We start from the raw sequence: 20710 nt of genomic DNA, 5'->3' as shown, positions 1-20710 counted from the left end.
AAAATAAAGTTGGGTTTTTCCGTTAAGCCCCCATTTCAATTTTCTACTATTTTACCACATGTAGAGTGCAGGTGTAGTGTGTCAGACTCGCAGCCTTCCTCCAAGAAATGAATCCAAAGAGATTGGCATTGACCTTTGTTTTGGATTCATTGCAAAATAAACACAATATGAAAAGAAACTGCAGTTGTTGTCTTATATGTTAACTTGTAGTGTTGCCGATGAAATTCAACAGCAGACATGTTTCGGAAGTAGGTCAAGGCTGAGGTCAGTGATCGTATCTACTGCAATCTGCCTTCCCCGCCACGAACAACGTACACCAATTTGTAGGACAGTGTCCTCACCACCCTCCATAAGTGCACACTTGCAAACATAAATATAGAAAGATAGTTAAATTATGTAACTCGAGGTTAAACTTCAATGTGGCTCCTACAGGCTGCATGCATCATTTTGTATTTTTATGTCATAACGTCGCCATCTCATAGAAAGTAATTTACAGTGTTCTTAAACTACGAAAGTCCAAAACACTAAAGTATTTAGATCCAAAATATGAAGCCATTTTCATCAACCCTATCAAATACAAATGACAAAATTCTAAAGTGGTGCTTGAAAGTTTGTGAACCCTTTAGAATTTTCTATATTTCTGCATAAATATGACCTAAAACATCATCAGATTTTCACACAAGTCCTAAAAGTAGATAAAGAGAACCCAGTTAAAGAAATGAGACAAAATTATTATACTTTGTAATTTATTTATTGAGGTATGCATTGGAACGAAGAGGAATGAAAGTGAGCAGTAGCAAAACAGAATACATGTGCATCAGTGAGAATGGGGATGAGAGCGTAGTGAAGATGCAAAGAGTAGACAAAGAAAGTTGGTGAATTCAAGTACCTGGCGTCAACTGTACAGGAAAATGGGGGCTGCGATAGTGAGGTGAGAAAGAGAGTGCAGGCAGGGTGGAGCAGTTGGAGAAGGATTTCGGGAGTCATTTATGAAAGGAAAGTCCCAGCAAAAGTGAAAGGTAAGATGTATAAGACAGTAGTGAGACCAGCTGTGATGTCTGGATTGGAGACCATACCCTTAACGAAGAGACAGGAGGCAAAATTGGAGGTGGCAGAGTTGAGGATGTTAAGGTTTGTGATGGGAGTGACAAGGTTGGACAGGATAAGGAATGAGCACATCAGAGGGACAGCACATGTGGAGAGCTTGGGAATTAAGCCAAGAGAGATGAGACTGAGATGGTATGGGCACATCCTGAGAAGAAATGCAGAGCATGTTGGAAGGAGAATGTTGAGGATGGAGCTGCCAGGTACATGAAAACAAGGAAGGCCAAAGAGGAGATACATGGATGTGGTGAGAGAGGACATGAAAGTGGCAGGTGTGGTAGAGAAGGATGCGGAAGACAGGGAGCAATGGAGACGAAAAATTCACTGTGGCGACCCCTAATCGGGAGCAGCCAAAAGAAGAAGACAACGACTTATTTATTGAGGAAAATGATCCAATATTACACATCTGTGAGTGGCAAAAGTATGTGAACCTTTGCTTTCAGTATCTGGTATGACCCCCTTGTGCAGCAATAACTGCAACTAAATGTTTTCGGTAACTGCTGATCAGTCCTGCTTGGAGGAATTTTAGCCTATTCCTCTGTACAGAACAGCTTCAACTCTTGGATGTTGGTGGGTTTCCTCACATGAACTGCTCGCTTCAGGTCCTTCCACAACATTTTGATTGGATTAAGGTCAGGACTTTGACTTGGCCATTCCAAAACATTATCTTTATTCTTCTTTAACCATTCTTTGGTAGAATGACTTGTGTGTTTAGTGTTGTTGTCTTGCTGCATGACCCACCTTCTCTTGAGATTCAGTTCATGGACAGATGTCCTGACATTTTCCTTTAGAATTCGCTGGTATAATTCAGAATTCATTGTTCCATCAATGATGGCAAGACGTCCTGGCCTAGATGCAGCAAAACAGGCCCAAACCATGATACTACCACCACCATGTTTCACAGATGGGATAAGGTTCTTTTGCTGGAATGCAGTGTTTTCCTTTCTCCAAACATAATGCTTCTCATTTAAACCAAAAAGTTCTATTTTGGTCTCATCTGTCCACAAAACATTTTTCCAATAGCCTTCTGGCTTGTCCACGTGATCTTTAGTAAACTGCAGACGAGCAGCAATGTTCTTTTTGAAGAGCAGTGGCTTTCTCCTTGCAACCCTGCCATGCACACCATTGTTGTTCAGTGTTCCCCTGATGGTGGACTCATGAACATTAACATTAGCCAATATGAGAGAGGCCTTCAGTTGCTTAGAAGTTACCCTGGGGTCCTTTGTGACCTCGCCGACTATTACACGCCTTGCTCTTGGAGTGATCTTTGTTGGTTGACCACTCCTGGGGAGGATAACAATGGACTTGAATTCCTCCATTTGTACACAATCTGTCTGACTGTGGATTGGTGGAGTCCAAACTCTTTAGAGATGGTTTTGTAACCTTTTCCAACCTGATGAGCATTAACAACGCTTTTTCTGAGGTCCTCAGAAATCTCCTTTGTTCGCGCCATGATACACTTCCACAAACATGTTTTGTGAAGATCAGACTTTGATAGATCCCTGTTCTTTAAATAAAACAGGGTGCCCACTCACACCTGATTGTCATCCCATTGATTGAAAACACTTGACTCTAATTTCACCTTCAAATTAACTACTAATTCTAGAGGTTCACATACTTTTACCACTCACAGGTATATCGTATTGGATCATTTTCCTCAATAAATAAATGACCAAGTGTAATATTTTTGTCTCATTTGTTTAACTGGGTTCTCTATATCTACTTTTAGGACTTGTGTGAAAATCTGATGATGTTTTAGGTCATATTAGAAATATAGAAAATTCTAAAGAGTTCACAAACTTTCAAGCACCACTGTATTTTATATTTGAAATAGGTCTTTTAAACACATGCATCATAAATACTGCCCATCCCATTCCAACCCTTACCCCAACCTTAACCTTATTCCAACCTGAACCCTAAAACTAAGTTTTAACCCTCAAATGACCCTTTGAAGAAGTGAGGACCAGACAAAATGTCACTTCCCAAAAACGTCCTAACTCTGTTGGTAAAAAACGGTCATCAGTATATAACAAATACACACGTTTGTCTCACTATCCTTGTGAGGACCTTCCGTTGACATGACTACCTCACCCAGGACGGAGTCCACCAGGGGGTGAGGTATTGTTGTCGGTCAGGTTTCTTTGTTTCTTTGTTAACGATATTACGGAAAAACAGCTCTACCAATCTTCATGAAACTTTCAGGATAGATGGGCATTGGAGGGGGCGAGGTATTGTTGTCGGTCAGGTTTCTTTGTTTTTTTGTTAACGATATTACGGAAAAACGGCTGAACCAATCTTCATGAAACTTTCAGGATAGATGCGCATTGGTCTCAAATAGAACCTCCAACATTTTGAGGATCATCTGGTCAAGGTCACCAAAAAGGTAAAAATAATTTTTGTTGTGGCTACTGCCTCATATAGAGGCGCTAGCCACTACGTCATCGTGCTGTAAGAGTGTAACGATCATGCACTGCGCATGTGCATACACGCATTCCGATTAAAATGGCCGGTGAGTGTATACAATTCAGTTCACCATTCGAAATAAATGGACGAGACTAAAGAAATTGCTTTCAGACATGTTTATGCTTAGTACAGAGGGAAAGTGCATTCCACTGAGCTCTAGCGCCGGGCCATTTCCAGGAAATAAGAGTTTTGGTCATGGTGACAGTGTGTGTATGTCAGCCTCAGTTTGGAGGTTTCAGTTTTGAAAACTGTAAGAGGTAAGAGTAGAATAATATAAAGTACAGACACGGTATATTTTACTTCTGTTTACTTTGTTCATTTTTGGATTACGGTTCATTTTTGTTGCTACTGCCTCAGAGTAAATACATATGCTATATTTACTGTATGGACATGGGATCAGAAAACAATTTTATTTATAAGCAGTAGCCACATGTACCCATAGGGTACCTATTTTTTTCATGATATCTTCCTTCATATTCATCATAAGTGCTACCAGGCGAGGTTTGTTTGGCCTGGCAACACTCGTCTTATTATTGCAGTGCCTGTACCTAATCCTAACCTTAACCTCAGGAATGAAAAGAAAAATTCTGGCTCTTTTATTTTTGTTTAAAAAAACAACAGCAATTTCCTTGTGGGGACCATCCAAATGTCCCCACAAGGTTGAAATTGTCAGATTTTACTATCCTTGTGGGGACATTTGGTCCTCAGTAGTATATAAAAACATACCACCCCCCATCCCCCAGTACACACACACACACACACACACACACACACACACACACACACACACACACACACACAAAAGTGGGACTCAGAAGCATCCTAGAGGCAGTGGGTTAGACCCAATACAGATATGACCCACTTAAACACATTCACACACCTACACACACATAAACCTACAGAATGTGAGACAAACAGATAATCACGCACACTTTCATACTCCCACATAGTAGACAAAACTAAAACCATACCCAAGCCAAGAATACAAATACAAATTCAATGTGTAGCGATAACAGACACACAAATATCAACACTGTGGAGGATGGTATGTAAGTCACACACCTAAACCCTATAATGAGATTTCTAACATGGAGGCTCCCTCACTTTCATCAGGCTGAGAGAAGGAGAAAAGTGAGGGATTAGACCTACATCATCCATCAGGCTGGGAGCAGAGGAAGAGTAGCCCACTGTCATTCAGCCAGGCCTGTGGAGACGTGTGTGTGTAAGGGCAGGAGTGTTGCTAAACATAAGTTAGGTTAAACAAGATGTGTTCAGAATAACTTCTTTATGGCTTGACCAAGTTTGCAGGCGACACTTAACTGCAGCTTTGTCTCCTCAGAAGCGAAGCCTCATTTGATTTCCTCCAAATATGTTCACAATGGTCACATTTCACTGAGGATAGAATTTAAATCTGCTATTTGGCAGTAGGATTGTTCTCATATACAGTGTCTTACAAAAGTGTTCATCCCCCTTGGTGTTTGTCCTGTTTTGTCGCATTACAAGCTGGAATTAAAATGTATTTTTGGGGGGTTAGCACCATTTGATTTACACAATGGCATGTTGTGTAACCACTTTAAAGGGTAATTGTTTTTTAAATTGTGACACAAACAATAATTAAGATGAAAAAACAGAAATCTGGAGTGTGCATAGGTATTCACCCCCCAAAGTCAATACTTTGTAGAGCCACCTTTTGCTACAATTACAGTTGCAAGTCTCTTGGGGTATGTCTCTATTAGCTTAGCATATCTAGCCACTGGGATTTTTGCCCATTCCTCAAGGCAAAACTGCTACAACTCCTTCAAGTTAGATGGGTTGTGTTGGTGTACAGCAATCTTCAAGTTATGCCACAGATTCTCAATTGGATTGAGGTCTGGGCTTTGACTAGGCCATTCTAAAACATTTAAATGTTTCCCTTTAAACCACTCCAGTGTAGCTTTAGCTGCATGTTTAGGGTCATTGTCTTGCTGGAATGTGAACCTTCATCCAAGTCTCAAACCTCTGGCCGACTCAAACAGGTTTTCCTCCATTTTTTTTTCTCGTTTCGGTCACATCATCAGCTTTTCTTTGGCTAGTCAGACACAAGGTACGCCACCACTCTTGCTGGAGCAGTTGGGAGTTAGGTGCCTTGCTCAAGGGCACTTCAGCCAGTCCTGCTGGTCCAGGGAATTGAACCAGCGACCTTTTGGTTCCAAAGCTGCTTTTCTAACCATTAGGCCATGGCTTCTGCTTCCCCTTTCCTCCAGAATTGCCCTGTATTTAGTGCCATCCATCTTTCCTTCAGTCCTGACCAGCTTTCCTATCCCTGCAGATAAAAAACATCCCCACAGCATGATGCTGCCACCATCATCATGCTTCACTGTAGGGATGGTGTTCTCAGGGTGTTGGGTTTGCGCCACACATGGCGTTTCCCACAATGGCCAAAATGTTCAATTTTAGTCTCATTTGACCAGAGAATCTTCTTCCATGTGTTTGGGGAGTCTGCCACATGCTGTTGGGCAAACTCCAAATGTGTTTTCTCATTTTTTACTTTAAGCAATGGCTTTTTTCTGGCCACTTTTCCATAAAGCCCCACTCTGTGGAGTGTATAGCTTAAAGTTGTCCTGTGGACAGACATTCCCATCTCCGCTGTGGATCTCTGCAGCTCCTTCAGGGTTGTCTTTGGTGTCTTTGTTGCACCTCTGATTAATGCCCTCCTTGCCCGGTCTGTGAGTTTTGGTGGGCGGCCTTCTCTTGTCAGGTTTGTAGTGGTGACATATTCTTTCTATTTAGCTATAATGGATTTAATGGTGCTCTGTGGGATATTCAAAGTTTGGAAATTTTTTATTTTTTTTAATAACCCAATCCTGATCTATACTTCTCCACGACTTTGTCTCTGACCTGTTTGGAGGCTCCTTGGTTTTCATGTTGCTTGCTTAGTAGTGTTGCAGAGTCAGGGTCCTTCCAGAACAGGGGTATTTATACAGACATCATGTGACAGATCATGTGACACTGATTGCACACAAGTGGATCATAATGAACTAATTATGTGACTTATGAAGTGAATTGGTTGGACCAGCTCTTATTTAGGGGTTTCATACGAAAGGGGATGAATACCTATGCACACTCCAGATTTCTATTTTTTCATCTTAATTATTGTTTGTGTCACAATAAAAAAAATAATAATAATTTTCACCTTTAAAGTGGTAGGCATGTTGTATAAATCAAATGGTGCAAAACCTCCAAAAATCCATTTTAATTCCAGCTTATAAAGCGACAAAACAGGACAAACACTGAGGGGGATGAATACTTTGAAGTCACTGTAAGGGCAGCTGTGGAACACTAGAACAGTTTAATTTTCATGTTGTGTACTACCCCTGACTGAAAGTGTTACTTCTTCTAAGGACAAGTGTTTACATAAATATTAAAATCAAATTTTAATACAAGTGCTGCTAATGCTCAAATCTAGGAAAAGGATGGAGTTGGCCCCAATTAAGATGACTAATTTGCATGTGCAATCAGATAAAATGTGCACACACAGTTAGTGAGTGTCTTGCACTTGATTTCACAAGGACAAATTTGATAAATTAGTCTAGATTAGATTTTTGCGTGTCTGGAATACTCAGTTCTAAAGGGCACTGTAAATTACTACACGTATGCATAATTACTCAAGTATAACTCTGATTAATGGCAGTATAACGTTCAAAATACAATATGAATAAAAATAAAATAGTGCAAACATACAGTAAGTAAGTGTGATATATAATAATGTTTTATATGCAAAAATCTTTTCAAAAGGCTCTTTAAATACATTGAATATGAAACCAACTTCACTGTGGTCATATTCAATTTCACATTTCTCATATAAGAAATTTTCTCATTAGTTTGAAGTAGTGACATGTAATTTCAAGAAACTTAAAAAAAAGAATAAAATATTGGCTTTACAAACAGGCTTCTGCAAATTTTATACCTGCCCTTTAATGATATTAACTTGGAAACTCAATCGCAGTTCCCAAAGTGCTTTTGGTAATTTGGCAGTAGATCTATATTTTGCAATTTAGTTACAAATGTGCTACTTTGCTGGGGGCACATAAAAAGGAAAACCCATCCAGTTCTAAGCAAAGGTTTGGCCATCCCTGTTAGAAAACAAAAATACCTTAGTTAATTGATTTTTGATGTCAAACATAGGAAACCCAACCACTGCAGCAGCTATTTCTTTAAATAATAAACTGTGCTTTAACATTTGCAGAAAAGTATTTTGTATTTTCCAGAAAAGTGGTTGTTTATACTTCTTTTCACTACAAAAATCAATAAAATACATAATTTGGCCAGGGATGCCCAAACTTTTGCATACAACTATACAATGAGTTTAATTTTTGATTTGTGAAATGCAATCCATCATAGGCCCAGTCAGTATAATAATAACAGAAAAAAAAAATTAAGGGTCTAGAGACCACGTTTGCAGTTGGGCGTGTCCAATTTAATAGGTGACCTAAGACACATATGGCTGGTGAAATCTATAAACCTGCCAAAACAAACAAACAGGCAGATTTGGAGTACTGTGCCAGTATATTTGTTATTATTCTATCCACATTCACTGGATATGAGCAATTGCGTGCTCTGATTGGCTACTGTACTACTAGGATATCAGCTCATATACCGTGAGTAGAGAAAAACAAAATGGCGGCGCATGTTGCTGAACCAACCGAGGATGAAATAAAAACTTTACTCGAAACAAAACCCTAAAAAATACAAAAAAGCAATAAAATATGGAATAAAAGTATTTGATGGTAAGAGCGTATCTTTTTTATTTTTCAAGAATTATTATTATTATTATAGCATTTTTCACAAATTGCTACTGTCATTTCACCAAATTGTTTATGTTCTAAGCGGAAATAATTATTGTTGGACGTTTTGTATAAAATTTTTACTGATCGACTTTGCAAAAAATAAAAATGCTCTGCTTCTCAAAATCCAGTGAATGTGGATAGAATAAAAGTTATTCCACTCAATCTTGTCGTACATGGCTTATAGCCAACTTGGTGTTACGTGCCTCATCAGCTATCAGCTCATATACGACTCGATTTCGTGGAATAACTGTGAATTAGTTGTTTTAAATTACACCAACCTGAGTGTGTGTGTGTGTGTGTGTGTGTGTGTGTGTGAGATTTCTGTTCACTTATTGTCATGCGAGTTGTGTCTTTTGCACCAGGTACATTTGGAGACAATGCAATAATGAAAAATCCATGTTTAATCACATTATGTGTCTTGAGCTTGTTTTGGAATATGTGTGTAATTAAATTCTAAACACATTGCAGATGTTAAAGTAGGGCTGGAGAAGAAGAATCCAGAAAGTGAAAATGCAAAGGTTTTTTTTTTAGTGTTTTATAGCAGAAACTATGTTCCAAATGGTTTCGTTGGTAACTGATCATGAATTATTTGAACATACTCTTTCTGTAGCCATTAATATAAAAACAACCATTTGTTATTAGTATTAAATAGTGCATGCAATGACAAAGTCAGTAATTACTATCAGCTTTGATAAATGGGAATAGGTGGTGCATTACAATAATGTCCGCCTGGTATTTTGTGCCTTGAGTGAGAAACTTTATATACATAAGCAATAAAACAAACAGTAGTGAGTACCCCTTAAATAATATTCAAGTCAGTAAAAAGCATTCAGAGTTTTGTACCTGTTAGAGACCATTTCAGTGAAAGAAGAGTGCATGCAAGGTCAAAAAAAAGACTTTTGGAAAACCCTTATTAGGTGGCTCCCTCAATAAGCTATTTGAAAGCAATCTCAAAGTGTGAGAGAAGTCCACAATACACAATTATAATCAAACAACTTCAACCAGAATAATCTGGTTTTGATTATTTTAAAATTTTATGGATTATGACTGTATGTGACTCCTCCTCATGTACAGTACAGTCAGAAAACTCTGTGTGTGTGTGTGTGTGTGTGTGTGTGTGTGTGTGTGTGTGTGTGCGCGCATGCGTTCATACCAAGAGGGACAGGAGGAATGACCGGGTCTGTGGTAGAAGGCTTGGCTTTCACTGGGATTGGTGTTGTTGGCCCATTTACCATCACATGTCCTGCAGAAAACATGTCCAAACATATGCTTAATAATCACACACAAACAGACACACACACCTACAAGTAAATACATTTAGTGACAATAGAGAATAATTTTTTGCATTTTAGAAAACAATATGATGCTAATAAATCCATGCTCACTAACCCAGGTAATGCAGGAGTTTCTGTGCACGGTTCTGTGTGGGTTTGAGGTTGAACAGGTCCTGATTCTCATCGATAAACTGTGTGTCCACTGTGCTGTGCAAAAACTGATTATTACCCAAAACATTCTGCAGGAAGGGAATGTTTGTCTGAATGGAGAAGAAAAAAAAAAGAGAGAGAGAATTGTAAACTTGTACACACCTGGACACACTGACACATACTATTCAATATTCAGATAAAATTTGCATAATGGGCCTGAGCACTTAGTCCCAAGAGGCTGATTCTCTGAAGTAATGCCACATGTTGTACTAAAAGCTATCTAAGAAATTGTGTACGTGTTCCCAAACCAGATCATCTGCATGAGCAAACACACACGCACACACACTATGCATGTTAATGTGCAAAGTCATTAGAGCACAGGTGTAACGCAACTCGCAGAAGTAAATATAAATCAAGTAAACATTAAGGAATCCAAAAGCACACTTTCAAAATTATTCACTGCATGCTCTAGAAATGATCATTCAAGACAAACTTTTTGCTTCTTAGATGATCACTTATTGTTTTGGGTTTTTTTTCATCCAAAGCCTAACCATGCCAACATGCTATAAAGAATTAAGAAATATGTCATTAACCAATCAGGTCCTTCAGGTCCATAATCACAATTTACCAAGTTTTAATCCCTTCACAGTTCACCAAATACACAAAATCATTGTTTCTTTCTCCACTGAACACTGTACAATTCCACTATATGTACGGCATGTCTCCAAGAGCTGATGAAGAATTGGCATGAACATAAAACTCTCCCAACTCCAGACTGAAGTTGAGATGACACCATGAATCCTTTAAACACTGTGTATCATAGAGCCTTAACTCTACACTGCTGTGGAGAGGCTGCAGTACAGCGTCACTCACTCTGCTATCTCTCACCTTCACACTAACCCTGAGGAATGTGTGATGTGGGCAACTGATCAATTGAGAAAAAAAAAGGCATGGATCTACAGAAACATTTTTCTTACTATTATCTGTGACTAAAATATGATCTCGGCCAGCGTTTCTCAACCACTGGGAATGGACCACGAAGTGCCATCTAATGGGCCGCAAAATTTTTTCAAGTTTTAAGCCAAATACTAGTTCAGGATGCCGCTGTGTCCCAAATCCGGTAGCTGGTTTGCTGTATACTTTTCAAGTGTAATAAATACATTTGTGGGTAAATTAAGATGAACAAGCCTTTATTTTGTCACATTCCTCCTCTACATTTAACCCGCGCATGCACACACACACAGAGAGAGAGAGAGAGAGAGAGAGAGAGAGAGCACTATAAATAAATACACTTGTGGGTAAATTATATGGATCTGTGATGCCTGCTGGAAGAGAAGAGCAGGGAGGATTGAGAATCAAGCGGCTGTAGTTTGTTTACATCCAATACCAAAACTTGTAGCATCCTACCAACCATCACAAAGATGAGGACAAAAAGCCCAGAAATTCCTCCTTACTCGGGCAAAAATGATCCAGGATTTATCTTGTAGTGTCCTGATCCCCAGCTCTTTAACCCAGCCACATATAAAAAGTTGTACTCCTCCATGCTTTTCCAGGTTTTCATCTGTTTGTCTGTGTAGAACGATGCCTGCAGCACCAGGTAGTTTGAGATGTTGGGGAACTTAATGGATGGATAATTTTCCAACTCATAATGAATGAATGAATAACTTTAAACATGGTAAGTTGATCAGCAGAGCTGGTGGGGTTGTGCATGTACAGATACAAATAATTACAAATATAAAAGACTAAAAATATATACAACCTTTACAAAAAAAACCCCTTAAAATCTGTCGATTATCTGTTAATTGTCTTCACATTAGGTTAAGTAATAATATGCATAATTTTGTCTTTGTATTTAGTTACAGCTACAATGGGATCAAATTTTATTCTACTAATATCAAATTTAGCTCATAAATTTTTCCTTCATAGGAAAAATCCTTCGGTGTTAATGTGTAAGGATCTAATCCCATTGAGTGGTTTCTGTATCCACTTCTTTTGAGTGTACTTCTTGGTTTTAATAACTTGCTTGTTTGCTGAACACAAACATGGCAATAAGTTCTTGTGTTAATTGACCAGACTCCACTTTTGGATCATTAATCCCTTTTGACTGAGAACACCATGCACGCATGGGTTTATGCTGGCTTCTAGCACATCCATACAGTTTTAAATACAATACCTACAATCTAAAATATTGTTTTTATTGCATTTATTTAATTCCCATCTGTAACAGGGAGTGATGTTGCATCCCATTAATACACTTTACAGTAGATTGTTAGATTCTAATAGAATAGATGAGGCAAAATAATTTGGGATCTTTTTTCTTCGGCCTCAACTTGGTACAAGTTTGAATAGGTGGGCATTAAAGCAGAAAAGGTTGAGAATCCCTGATATAGTTGATGTGTACTTTTGTTATTTATAGCAGTTTACTGTAAAAAAAATCCCCCAAATGCCTTTTTAATAGAGATTTTGTATTGTTTTATTGTGAAATATGCACACGTTTTGCACTGCAACAGTATTGAGTATTATATTAATATTAGATTAATATTAGATTAATATTCAAGCCAAAGCAGATCTACATAAAGTCATCTCCATTACATCCAGACTATTAAGAATTAAAATGAACTGAAACTCCTACAGCTTCAAGGAGGGTCATCAGTTCTATCCTGAGCTCAGGTTACTGTCTGTGTGGAGTTTCACATGCTCTCCTTTTGCTTGTATGAGTTTCCTCCAGGTACTCCACCTCCAAGAAACATGCCAGTAGGTGTGAATGAGTGTGTGAATGTGTGTGCATATCATCCACTTCATTCCCACATGGTCCCATTCATATTATCACCTCATGCCCAGTGTTCCTGAGATCATCCCTGGATCCACTGCAACCCTGACCAGGATGAAGCATTAGTGAAGATGAACAAATGAAAATTTTTATTGGTCCAAAGATATGAATGAAGGAAAAACAAACTTGAATTGTATTTTAAATACACTACATGTCTTTCCATTGTATAAATAGATAGAGAATAAAACAGGAGTTGTAACTATAATAAAATAAAATACATACAAGGCTGTTTCAGTGGGGTTTTTTTTTGCACTTTTATTTCCATTATTTTATTCTTTGTTAAAATTGCACAGGAAACATCTCTGTGTCTAGAATAAAGTCATTTCGGTATTTCATATTATACAGTGTTCTCTATGATTATTGGTACACCTTGTAAAGATTAGTAAAAAGGATTAGAAAAAAATCCACCTGTTGGTGAAGTAAAAAGCCAACCTTTGATTAAAATGAATTTATTCAGAGAAAAACAAATCCCTCATCAAGAACTACTTATTTTCATCAAAAACACGTCACTATTATTGGCACCCCTGCATTTAATACTCTGTACAAAATCTGTTAAATCACAATCTGCCTGCTTCTGCTAGGAAACTAAAACTGGGTCGTCATTGGATCTTCCAGTAGGACAATGAGCTGAAGCACGTGTCCAAATCAACACAAAAATAGTTCACTGACTACAGAATCAAGCTTCTGCCCTGGCCATCTCAGTCCCCTGACCTGAACCCCATTGAAAACTTGTGGGCTGAGCTGAAGAGGAGAGCGCACAAGAGAGGGCCGAGGACCCTGGATGATGTGGAGAGATTGTGTAAAGAGGAACGGTCTCCGATGCCCTGCTCTGTATCTCTGACCTTATAAAATGTTACAGGAGACTCAGTGCTGTTTTGCTGACAAAGGGAGGTTGTACAGAGTATTAAATGCAAGGGGTGCCAATAATAGTGACGTTTTTGTTGAAAATAATTATTTCTTGATGAGAGATGTGATTTTCTTTGAATAAATTTACTTCAATTAAAGGTTTGGGTGTTCTCAATTCTTCAGTGTGAAATGAAGCAACTTCACCAAAAGGTAGATTTTTTCTAACCCTTTTTTACTAATCTTTACAAGGGGTGCCAATAATTGTGGACGGCTCTGTATTTATATTATATTGTAGATACAGTATTACATATAACTTTTTTTCTTGTTTTGAAGGATTATTCATGTCTGTGATGCCAAACAGGAATGCTTGATTTAGTGTCAATGCACCAGTGTGCAAGCTCAGACAAGTCTGATCACTTAATCTTGTGTTTGAACAAACCCTTCAGAATTTAGAGGCCATGCTGACTTTCCTTCTGTCTACTTATTTCTCTGACTAATGATGACACATGATGCTGATGTCATTCACACCCAAATGCCAAGTGATATATCAGTACTTATGATGGAATATTTACCACAGTGCAATAAACTATTCGAACTTAAAGGTGACATACCCTTTTTTTTTTACAAGTTGACCCAGTTCCCGGGCGGCACGGTGGTGTAGTGGTTAGCGCTGTCGCCTCACAGCAAGAAGGTCCGGGTTCGAGCCCCGGGGCCGGCGAGGACCTTTCTGTGCGGAGTTTGCACGTTCTCCCCGTGTCCGCGTGGGTTTCCTCCGGGTGCTCCGGTTTCCCCCACAGTCCAAAGACATGCAGGTTAGGTTAACTGGTGACTCTAAACTGACCGTAGGTGTGAATGTGAGTGTGAATGGTTGTCTGTGTCTATGTGTCAGCCCTGCGATAACCTGGTGACTGTAGAACAGGATAAAGCGGCTACAGATAATGAGATGAGACTTTCCTACACATATATATTTTACTGATATAATAATGTTTTCAATGCTTGTGTCACACATTGGCGTTGAAGCCTTGCGTATGTATGGCATATCAAGATACGTGTCAGTAAGAAAGGAACGTCACAGCATTGCCAGCTTATGTAGCTAATACTCTCGGATGCGTAACACTATCTCCTTGTATGCACTTAAAAATCCGTAGCACATATGTAGCAGCTTTGATACATCACACATATGTCACATAAAAACGAAAGCTATGCAGCAGTGGCGCAGCAGGAACGTTGCTCAAACACCTATTACACCGTACGAACGCTTTAGTTGACATGTTTCCAGATACCCAAATATATGTGCACAAGCACTGAAAGTGATTTTTCATAATATGTCACCTTTAATATCAAAAGGTACATTATATTATACTACACATCGGACACCTCTGTTACACACTGGATCACTACAGTCCACTCCATGAATAAATACTTTTCTGAATTATGTTTTGCTTTTGTCTCACATTCAGCCTGGATTCCACTTTGGACTCTGTTCCCCGGAATCCACCACAGCATACAAACATGGCTGCCACAGAATATGAATCCTGACAGCAGTCACGTTCACGTTCACCAGACTTCTAGGTCACACATACACTTATGTCACATCATGCACAATCACCAGAGACTATTTAAAGACTCTCCTGACACACACTCAGTGTCAAGTAACACTCAGGGTCCCTAGAGTCTGACTTACCAAGTCTGTCTAATCTGTCTGTGTATTTATGGTCTTTGATATTTGCTATGTTCCCGTTTCTGGAGTGTTGGATCATGCTGTTTAATGTTGCTTGCAGATCACATGACCTTTGCCTGTTTTGTGAACTCTAATTACTGTTTTGGAATGGCTTGCTTGATTTTTCATGAAAATCTGTGACTGCATTTGCATTTTCCAATATGTAACTGTGTAAGAGTCAATGTGTGAGAGAGATGTGTGTGTTACAAATAAAAAAAAAATTCAACCTAGGTGATTTTTTTTGACCTGGGTTAAATTTTTTTTAACCTAGTTCATAATTTCCAACCTCTGCAAGATTTTGGATGATCTAAGATTCTTAAAAGGGATTCTCCATCAGTTCTTTTGTCTCGCTTTCTTCCATCCATTTCCTCTCTGTCAACACCTACCAAGTATTTTCTCTTGTTTGTCTGTCCTTATCTATCTAATTATCATTTTTTAAAAAATATATATTTTTTCATCTTTAACCAGGATTTGTACTCAGAGCCTTCTAATTCTTAACCCAGCACCTTAACCATTAGACCAGCAACAATTGCACTGGAAGGAGTGATCTATATTTTTGAATTTATTCATGAGTCCAGTCTTATTATGTCATCAAGTAGTTTAAAATACAAAGTCTTCCCAAATCCGAACCCTAAACCCAACCCTAGGTATAATAAGTCTCCTTAATACAAGTAGCAAATTATGAACTGGGTTAAAAAAAGCCCACCTAGGTTGAAAAATCCCACCTGACCTACAGTTCTGACCTGTAACATACGCATGCTATGTTTTTACCTCACTCATGACAGAGTAAGCAGGGCATGGTATTGTAATCAGTGAGGTTTATTTGTGCGTCTATCTGTTAACAATCTAGCATCTACAGTAGACGGTTGCACCAATTGACTTCAAATTTTCAGGGTAGGTGGGCAATGGTCCATAGATTACAGGGGCATAGCTAGGATTTTTCAAGGGGGGGGGGGGGGTGTCACACACTGACTGGCAGCCTGAGTACATACCCGCAGGTTTGTAAATGAAAAAAATACATTGAATACATTTGAGAAAATAACGCGGACTTTGCGTCATTCTTTCATCTCATGTTGTGAGCTGTTGAGATGTCGGACAATGATTAGGCCAAATCAGCTTTATCCGACAGTGTATGGATAGCGGCTCGACATCTTACCCTAGTCAACCGATGCAGATAAAAAAAAATTGACTTAGTACTAGAATAGCTTAGTAGCTTACTAAGCTTAGCTAATAGCTTAGTAGCTTAGAAACCAGCTCTTCCATTATTGCTGTTTCTTCCACATTTTCTTGATGTTGTGTTCTTAAAACGGCACACAAAAACTTAGCTTTGAAGCCACAAAATGCAACTTTGATGGAAAAAAAAAATATATATAATAAATTGCTTACCTCTTTTCATGTCGAAAGAAGGAGGAAAGTTTCGCTTGTTTTGACATGGCGAATTATTAACACAAGAGGAAATACTCATAATTCGCAACTAAAAGACTGCAGCTACACTGGCAGCTTGACCATGCTTTCTACTGCGATCGTGTTGTGCTTGCGCAGAACTGGGTTTTCGCGTCCAAACCACAGGAAGTCCATACAAGGTTATAGAAACCCTAATGAGGCTGCGGTGACAATCTAGTTAAAAAAAAAATGTTAGAAAAATTACAGTGGGCACTTTTCTAATATTCTTATGTGGCTATTGAAAAAATGTATGGTCTGACAAGGGGGGGGGGGGGGTCCTGGGCACCCCAGGATCCCCCCAGCTATGCCCCTGAATTATCTGAATAAATTTTGGGGGTTATCGGGTCAAGGTGAAGGTCAAGGTCAACCTTTCGGTCAAAATAACATTTTCCCATTATAACTCAAAAATGGTTGCCAATAGACAGATGTTTACTATTATGAGCATATAGGAACTCCCATATGGCCTTTCATTTGGCACAATGATCTTTGACCTTGAGTGACCTCGAAAGGTCAAACTCAAGGTCACAGTTTTTCAGAGGGCTGTAACTTCAAAACGGTTGATGGTAGACAGATATTTACTGTTATCAACTTATAGGAAGTGCCATATGGGCTTCCATTTGGCACCATGATCTTTGACCTTGAATGATTCTGAAATGTCAAGCTCAAGGTCATGGATTTTCGTAGGACTATAACCTGACAGCTGATGACTGAGAAATATTACCATTATCAACACATAGGTATAAAATAAGTGTTGCCGGGCGAGGTTCATTTTGCCTGGCAACACTTGTTTAGTTATCTATTTTGAAGTTGAGAAACTAGCACATTAGTGTACTGTATGTGAGAAAAATATAAAAAAAATTAGCCAGGGATATCTAACAACCTAAAAGCTCAACATGCAACATTCTTAAAAACTTCGTCTTAAGAAAACACAAAAGATGAATTTGTGTCTTTACTGTGACATTATTTGAACAATTTGACATTAGAAACGTTGCATTAAATGCATTTCTGAATGGAAATTTTGCATTTCACCTTCTTGACCCATATTCATGTTAAAATGAAAGGTTTTTGGGAAAATATATGTGGTGGTGGAAAAAGAAGGCATTTTGGTAGTGATGCAAAAATATTCAAACAGTAGCAGATTTCCATCTTGCTAGAAAAAATAGGGCATGTTTGAACACAGATGAAAATAAATGTGTTTGTGAAATAAAGGTAAAGTGCAAAAAGACAGCAGAAGCACCAGAAGACTGGGAATGGCTTGTGTTTATAGAATCAGGCCTTTTAGAAGGAGGACCTATTGTTCTCTTTGGTTTTCCATTATGGTACAAATGAACAAACATGGAATTTTTAAAAAAATTAAAAACCAGAAGGCATTCAAGCAAGGTCACACGAACACACAGATGAGATCTTGCATGAGGTTTTAGCATTAACCAGAAGGTACAAATCAATACCATCATTATCTACAAGTTCAATAGTGTGCACCTACCCATAGGCTGTACCACCCCCCTCACACACACACACACACACGGAGTTCGGAAGGTCATTATTTTGCAGTTGAGCCAATAAAATAAGGGTATAAGGTTAAATGGAATAATAACTAAAAACTCAGTTACACAGAATGACAGTGGGGGCATCCTCTAATGCTGCACTAGCTTGTGACCATAAATTTGGTGGGGCAAACCAACATTAATAATGGTGAGGTATCAAATGAAATTAAGTGTTGAGGCTAACACACTTGTTTTATGCTATAGGCTACAATCTTGTGAATTTTTAAAGTAATCCCATAAAAGACAGTTGAGAGTTGACAACATGCAGCCAGCATTGAGTTTCATATGTTTTCAATGAAAATGAGTTTCAAAATGCACGAGTACATTTTGGCTTTTTGTGTGTCATTAAAGGATAACTGAAGTCATTTTTAAACTTGCTTTATGTCTTAATTAATGTGTTATTCAATTACGTTTTCGGTTTTAGTAACCTTATATCGTGACTCGTATTGGCAACTAATTGCAATTAAATATTATACTTATCGGCCTATTCGGTTTTTAGCCGTATTGAATATAGTTCGTTTGGTCCACGGCAGGCGTCACTTATCCGCACGATCTTCACGAGACTTGTGCGAGAATTTGAAATGTGAAGTGTCAGCCAGGTGTCCGTGCCGCCATTTTGAAAACTGTTTTCCAAATGAAATATTGCACAAAAACAAATTTAAATGACGATTACTGCCTACTTTTTTCAAACTTTCCTGATTGCTATCAAAACAAACAAAACTTCCGGCTTTCAGCATTCAAAAGAGGGCATGCGCGTCTTTTGACAACGTCGGCAGATGTCGGTTGCTTTGATTTCCGCTGTACGTTTTACTTCCGTCCTACGATGTCTCGCACAGGTCTCAACGAATCTCGTTTACGGCCATTGCTTTGACATATGGACTGATCTATTACAGAGCATATTTCAAACACTCATAACTTGCTACAGCAGTGACAAAATAGCTCTCAAAAAGGCATTCCTATATTTAATAAAATTAGATAAATAGAATTTTGATAATAAAAAATTTGCCTTCAGTTCTCTTTTGACTGTCTGTTCATCAGTGGTGGAAGAAGTATTCAGATTCTTTACTTAAGCAATATTACACAGCTAAAATAATCCACCACTGAATAATCCAACACTAACCCTGCGATGACCTGGCGACTTGTCCAGGGTGTACCCCACCTCTCACCCACAGTCAGCTGGGATAGGCTCCAGGTTGCCCGTGATCCTGCACAGGATAAGCGGCTACAGATAATGGATGGAAGGATGGATAAAATAATCCGCTACAAGTAAAAGCCCTGCATTCAAAACCTTACTAACGTAAAAGTACACAAGTATTATCAACAAAATGTACTGAAAGTATCAATAGTAAAACTACTCATTCTGCAGAAAAATGGTTCCTGTCAGCGTTTTACTTTTATAATTGGTGTGTTTGAATTAATATTACTGCTGCATTAATGTGTACCGTATGCTCCATTTTACCGCAGTAGTTGTCGAAGGTTGAGCTCATTTTAAGTACTTTTATATAGTGTTGGGTGGTTTAATCTTCAGCAAAGTATCATATTCTATCAAATCATCAGATGTTTGTCACATCGCTGTCCTTGGGAACTAGGCATCTCTGAACAGCCGGCTTTTCACATGCTCAGAAAAACAGCCCTGCTTTCAGCTTTGTGATGATGCTGTTCCAGTGAATCCAAGAGGGTTTTTAAAGCATTTATTTTACTGAAGCAATAGGACAGTTTTCTCAAACCACAAAGAAACTCTTAATCCTTCAGTTTATCACACATATTCAAATTCAAAATCAACATATTTGGAGATACATGGTTTTCAGTGGACAGGAAGGGGATGAAAAATTGTCATCTTTAAAGTAACTACAGCTGTCAGACAAATGTAGTGGAGTAAAAGGTATAATATTTGCATCTGAGATTTCATGGAGTAGAAGCACAAAGTTGCATAAAATGGAAATGCAAGTACTTTATTAAGTACAGTACTTGAGTAAAATGTACTTAGTTACATTCCACCACTGCTGTTCACTGCTCCTGCACTGAAAAGCGAGCATGGGGCAGAGAAAATGCTGCCCCTACAAACCTGTTCAGCATTTGTTGCAGTTCCCAATTTTGAACACTATAGGGACAATAATAATTTTATGGAAGCTATGTGGGGCAGTGAGCACGCTTCAACACAATCAATGGGAGATCTGCTTATGTCCCTCAAATAGCATTGTACTGTAAATCATTGGTCACTCAAAACAAGTAATTAGCAGTTTAAAATAATTTAATTTATCCTATCCACGTTCACTGGATATGAGCAATCGTGTGCTCGGATTGGCTACTCTACTACTAGGATATTAGCTCATATACCATGAGTCAAGAAAAACAAAATGGCGGAGCATGTTGCTGAACCAACCGAGGATGAAATAAAAACTCTACTTGAAAAGAAAACCTCCCAAAATATGGAATAAAAGTATTTGATGGTAAGAACATATTTTTAAAAAATTTTCAATAATAATAATAATAATAATAATAATAATAAT

General features: G+C 38.4%; 1 protein-coding gene across 1 annotated transcript in view; it reads right to left on the bottom strand.

Annotated features, from left to right (window-relative positions):
- pcxb (pyruvate carboxylase b) overlaps positions 1–20710 on the bottom strand; it is a 482389-nt gene that overhangs the window by 125924 nt on the left and 335755 nt on the right. The window contains exons 10-11 of the mRNA XM_060924639.1: positions 9783–9927; positions 9547–9636 (exon numbers count right to left, since the gene is read on the bottom strand). Of these exons, the coding sequence (XP_060780622.1) occupies positions 9547–9636; positions 9783–9927 (235 nt within the window). The remainder of the gene's footprint in view (positions 1–9546; positions 9637–9782; positions 9928–20710) is intronic.

The sequence above is a fragment of the Neoarius graeffei genome, chromosome 1 (genome assembly GCF_027579695.1).
Source record: "Neoarius graeffei isolate fNeoGra1 chromosome 1, fNeoGra1.pri, whole genome shotgun sequence".
NCBI lineage: Eukaryota > Metazoa > Chordata > Actinopteri > Siluriformes > Ariidae > Neoarius > Neoarius graeffei.
This window is presented reverse-complemented; position numbering and strand designations above follow the sequence as displayed.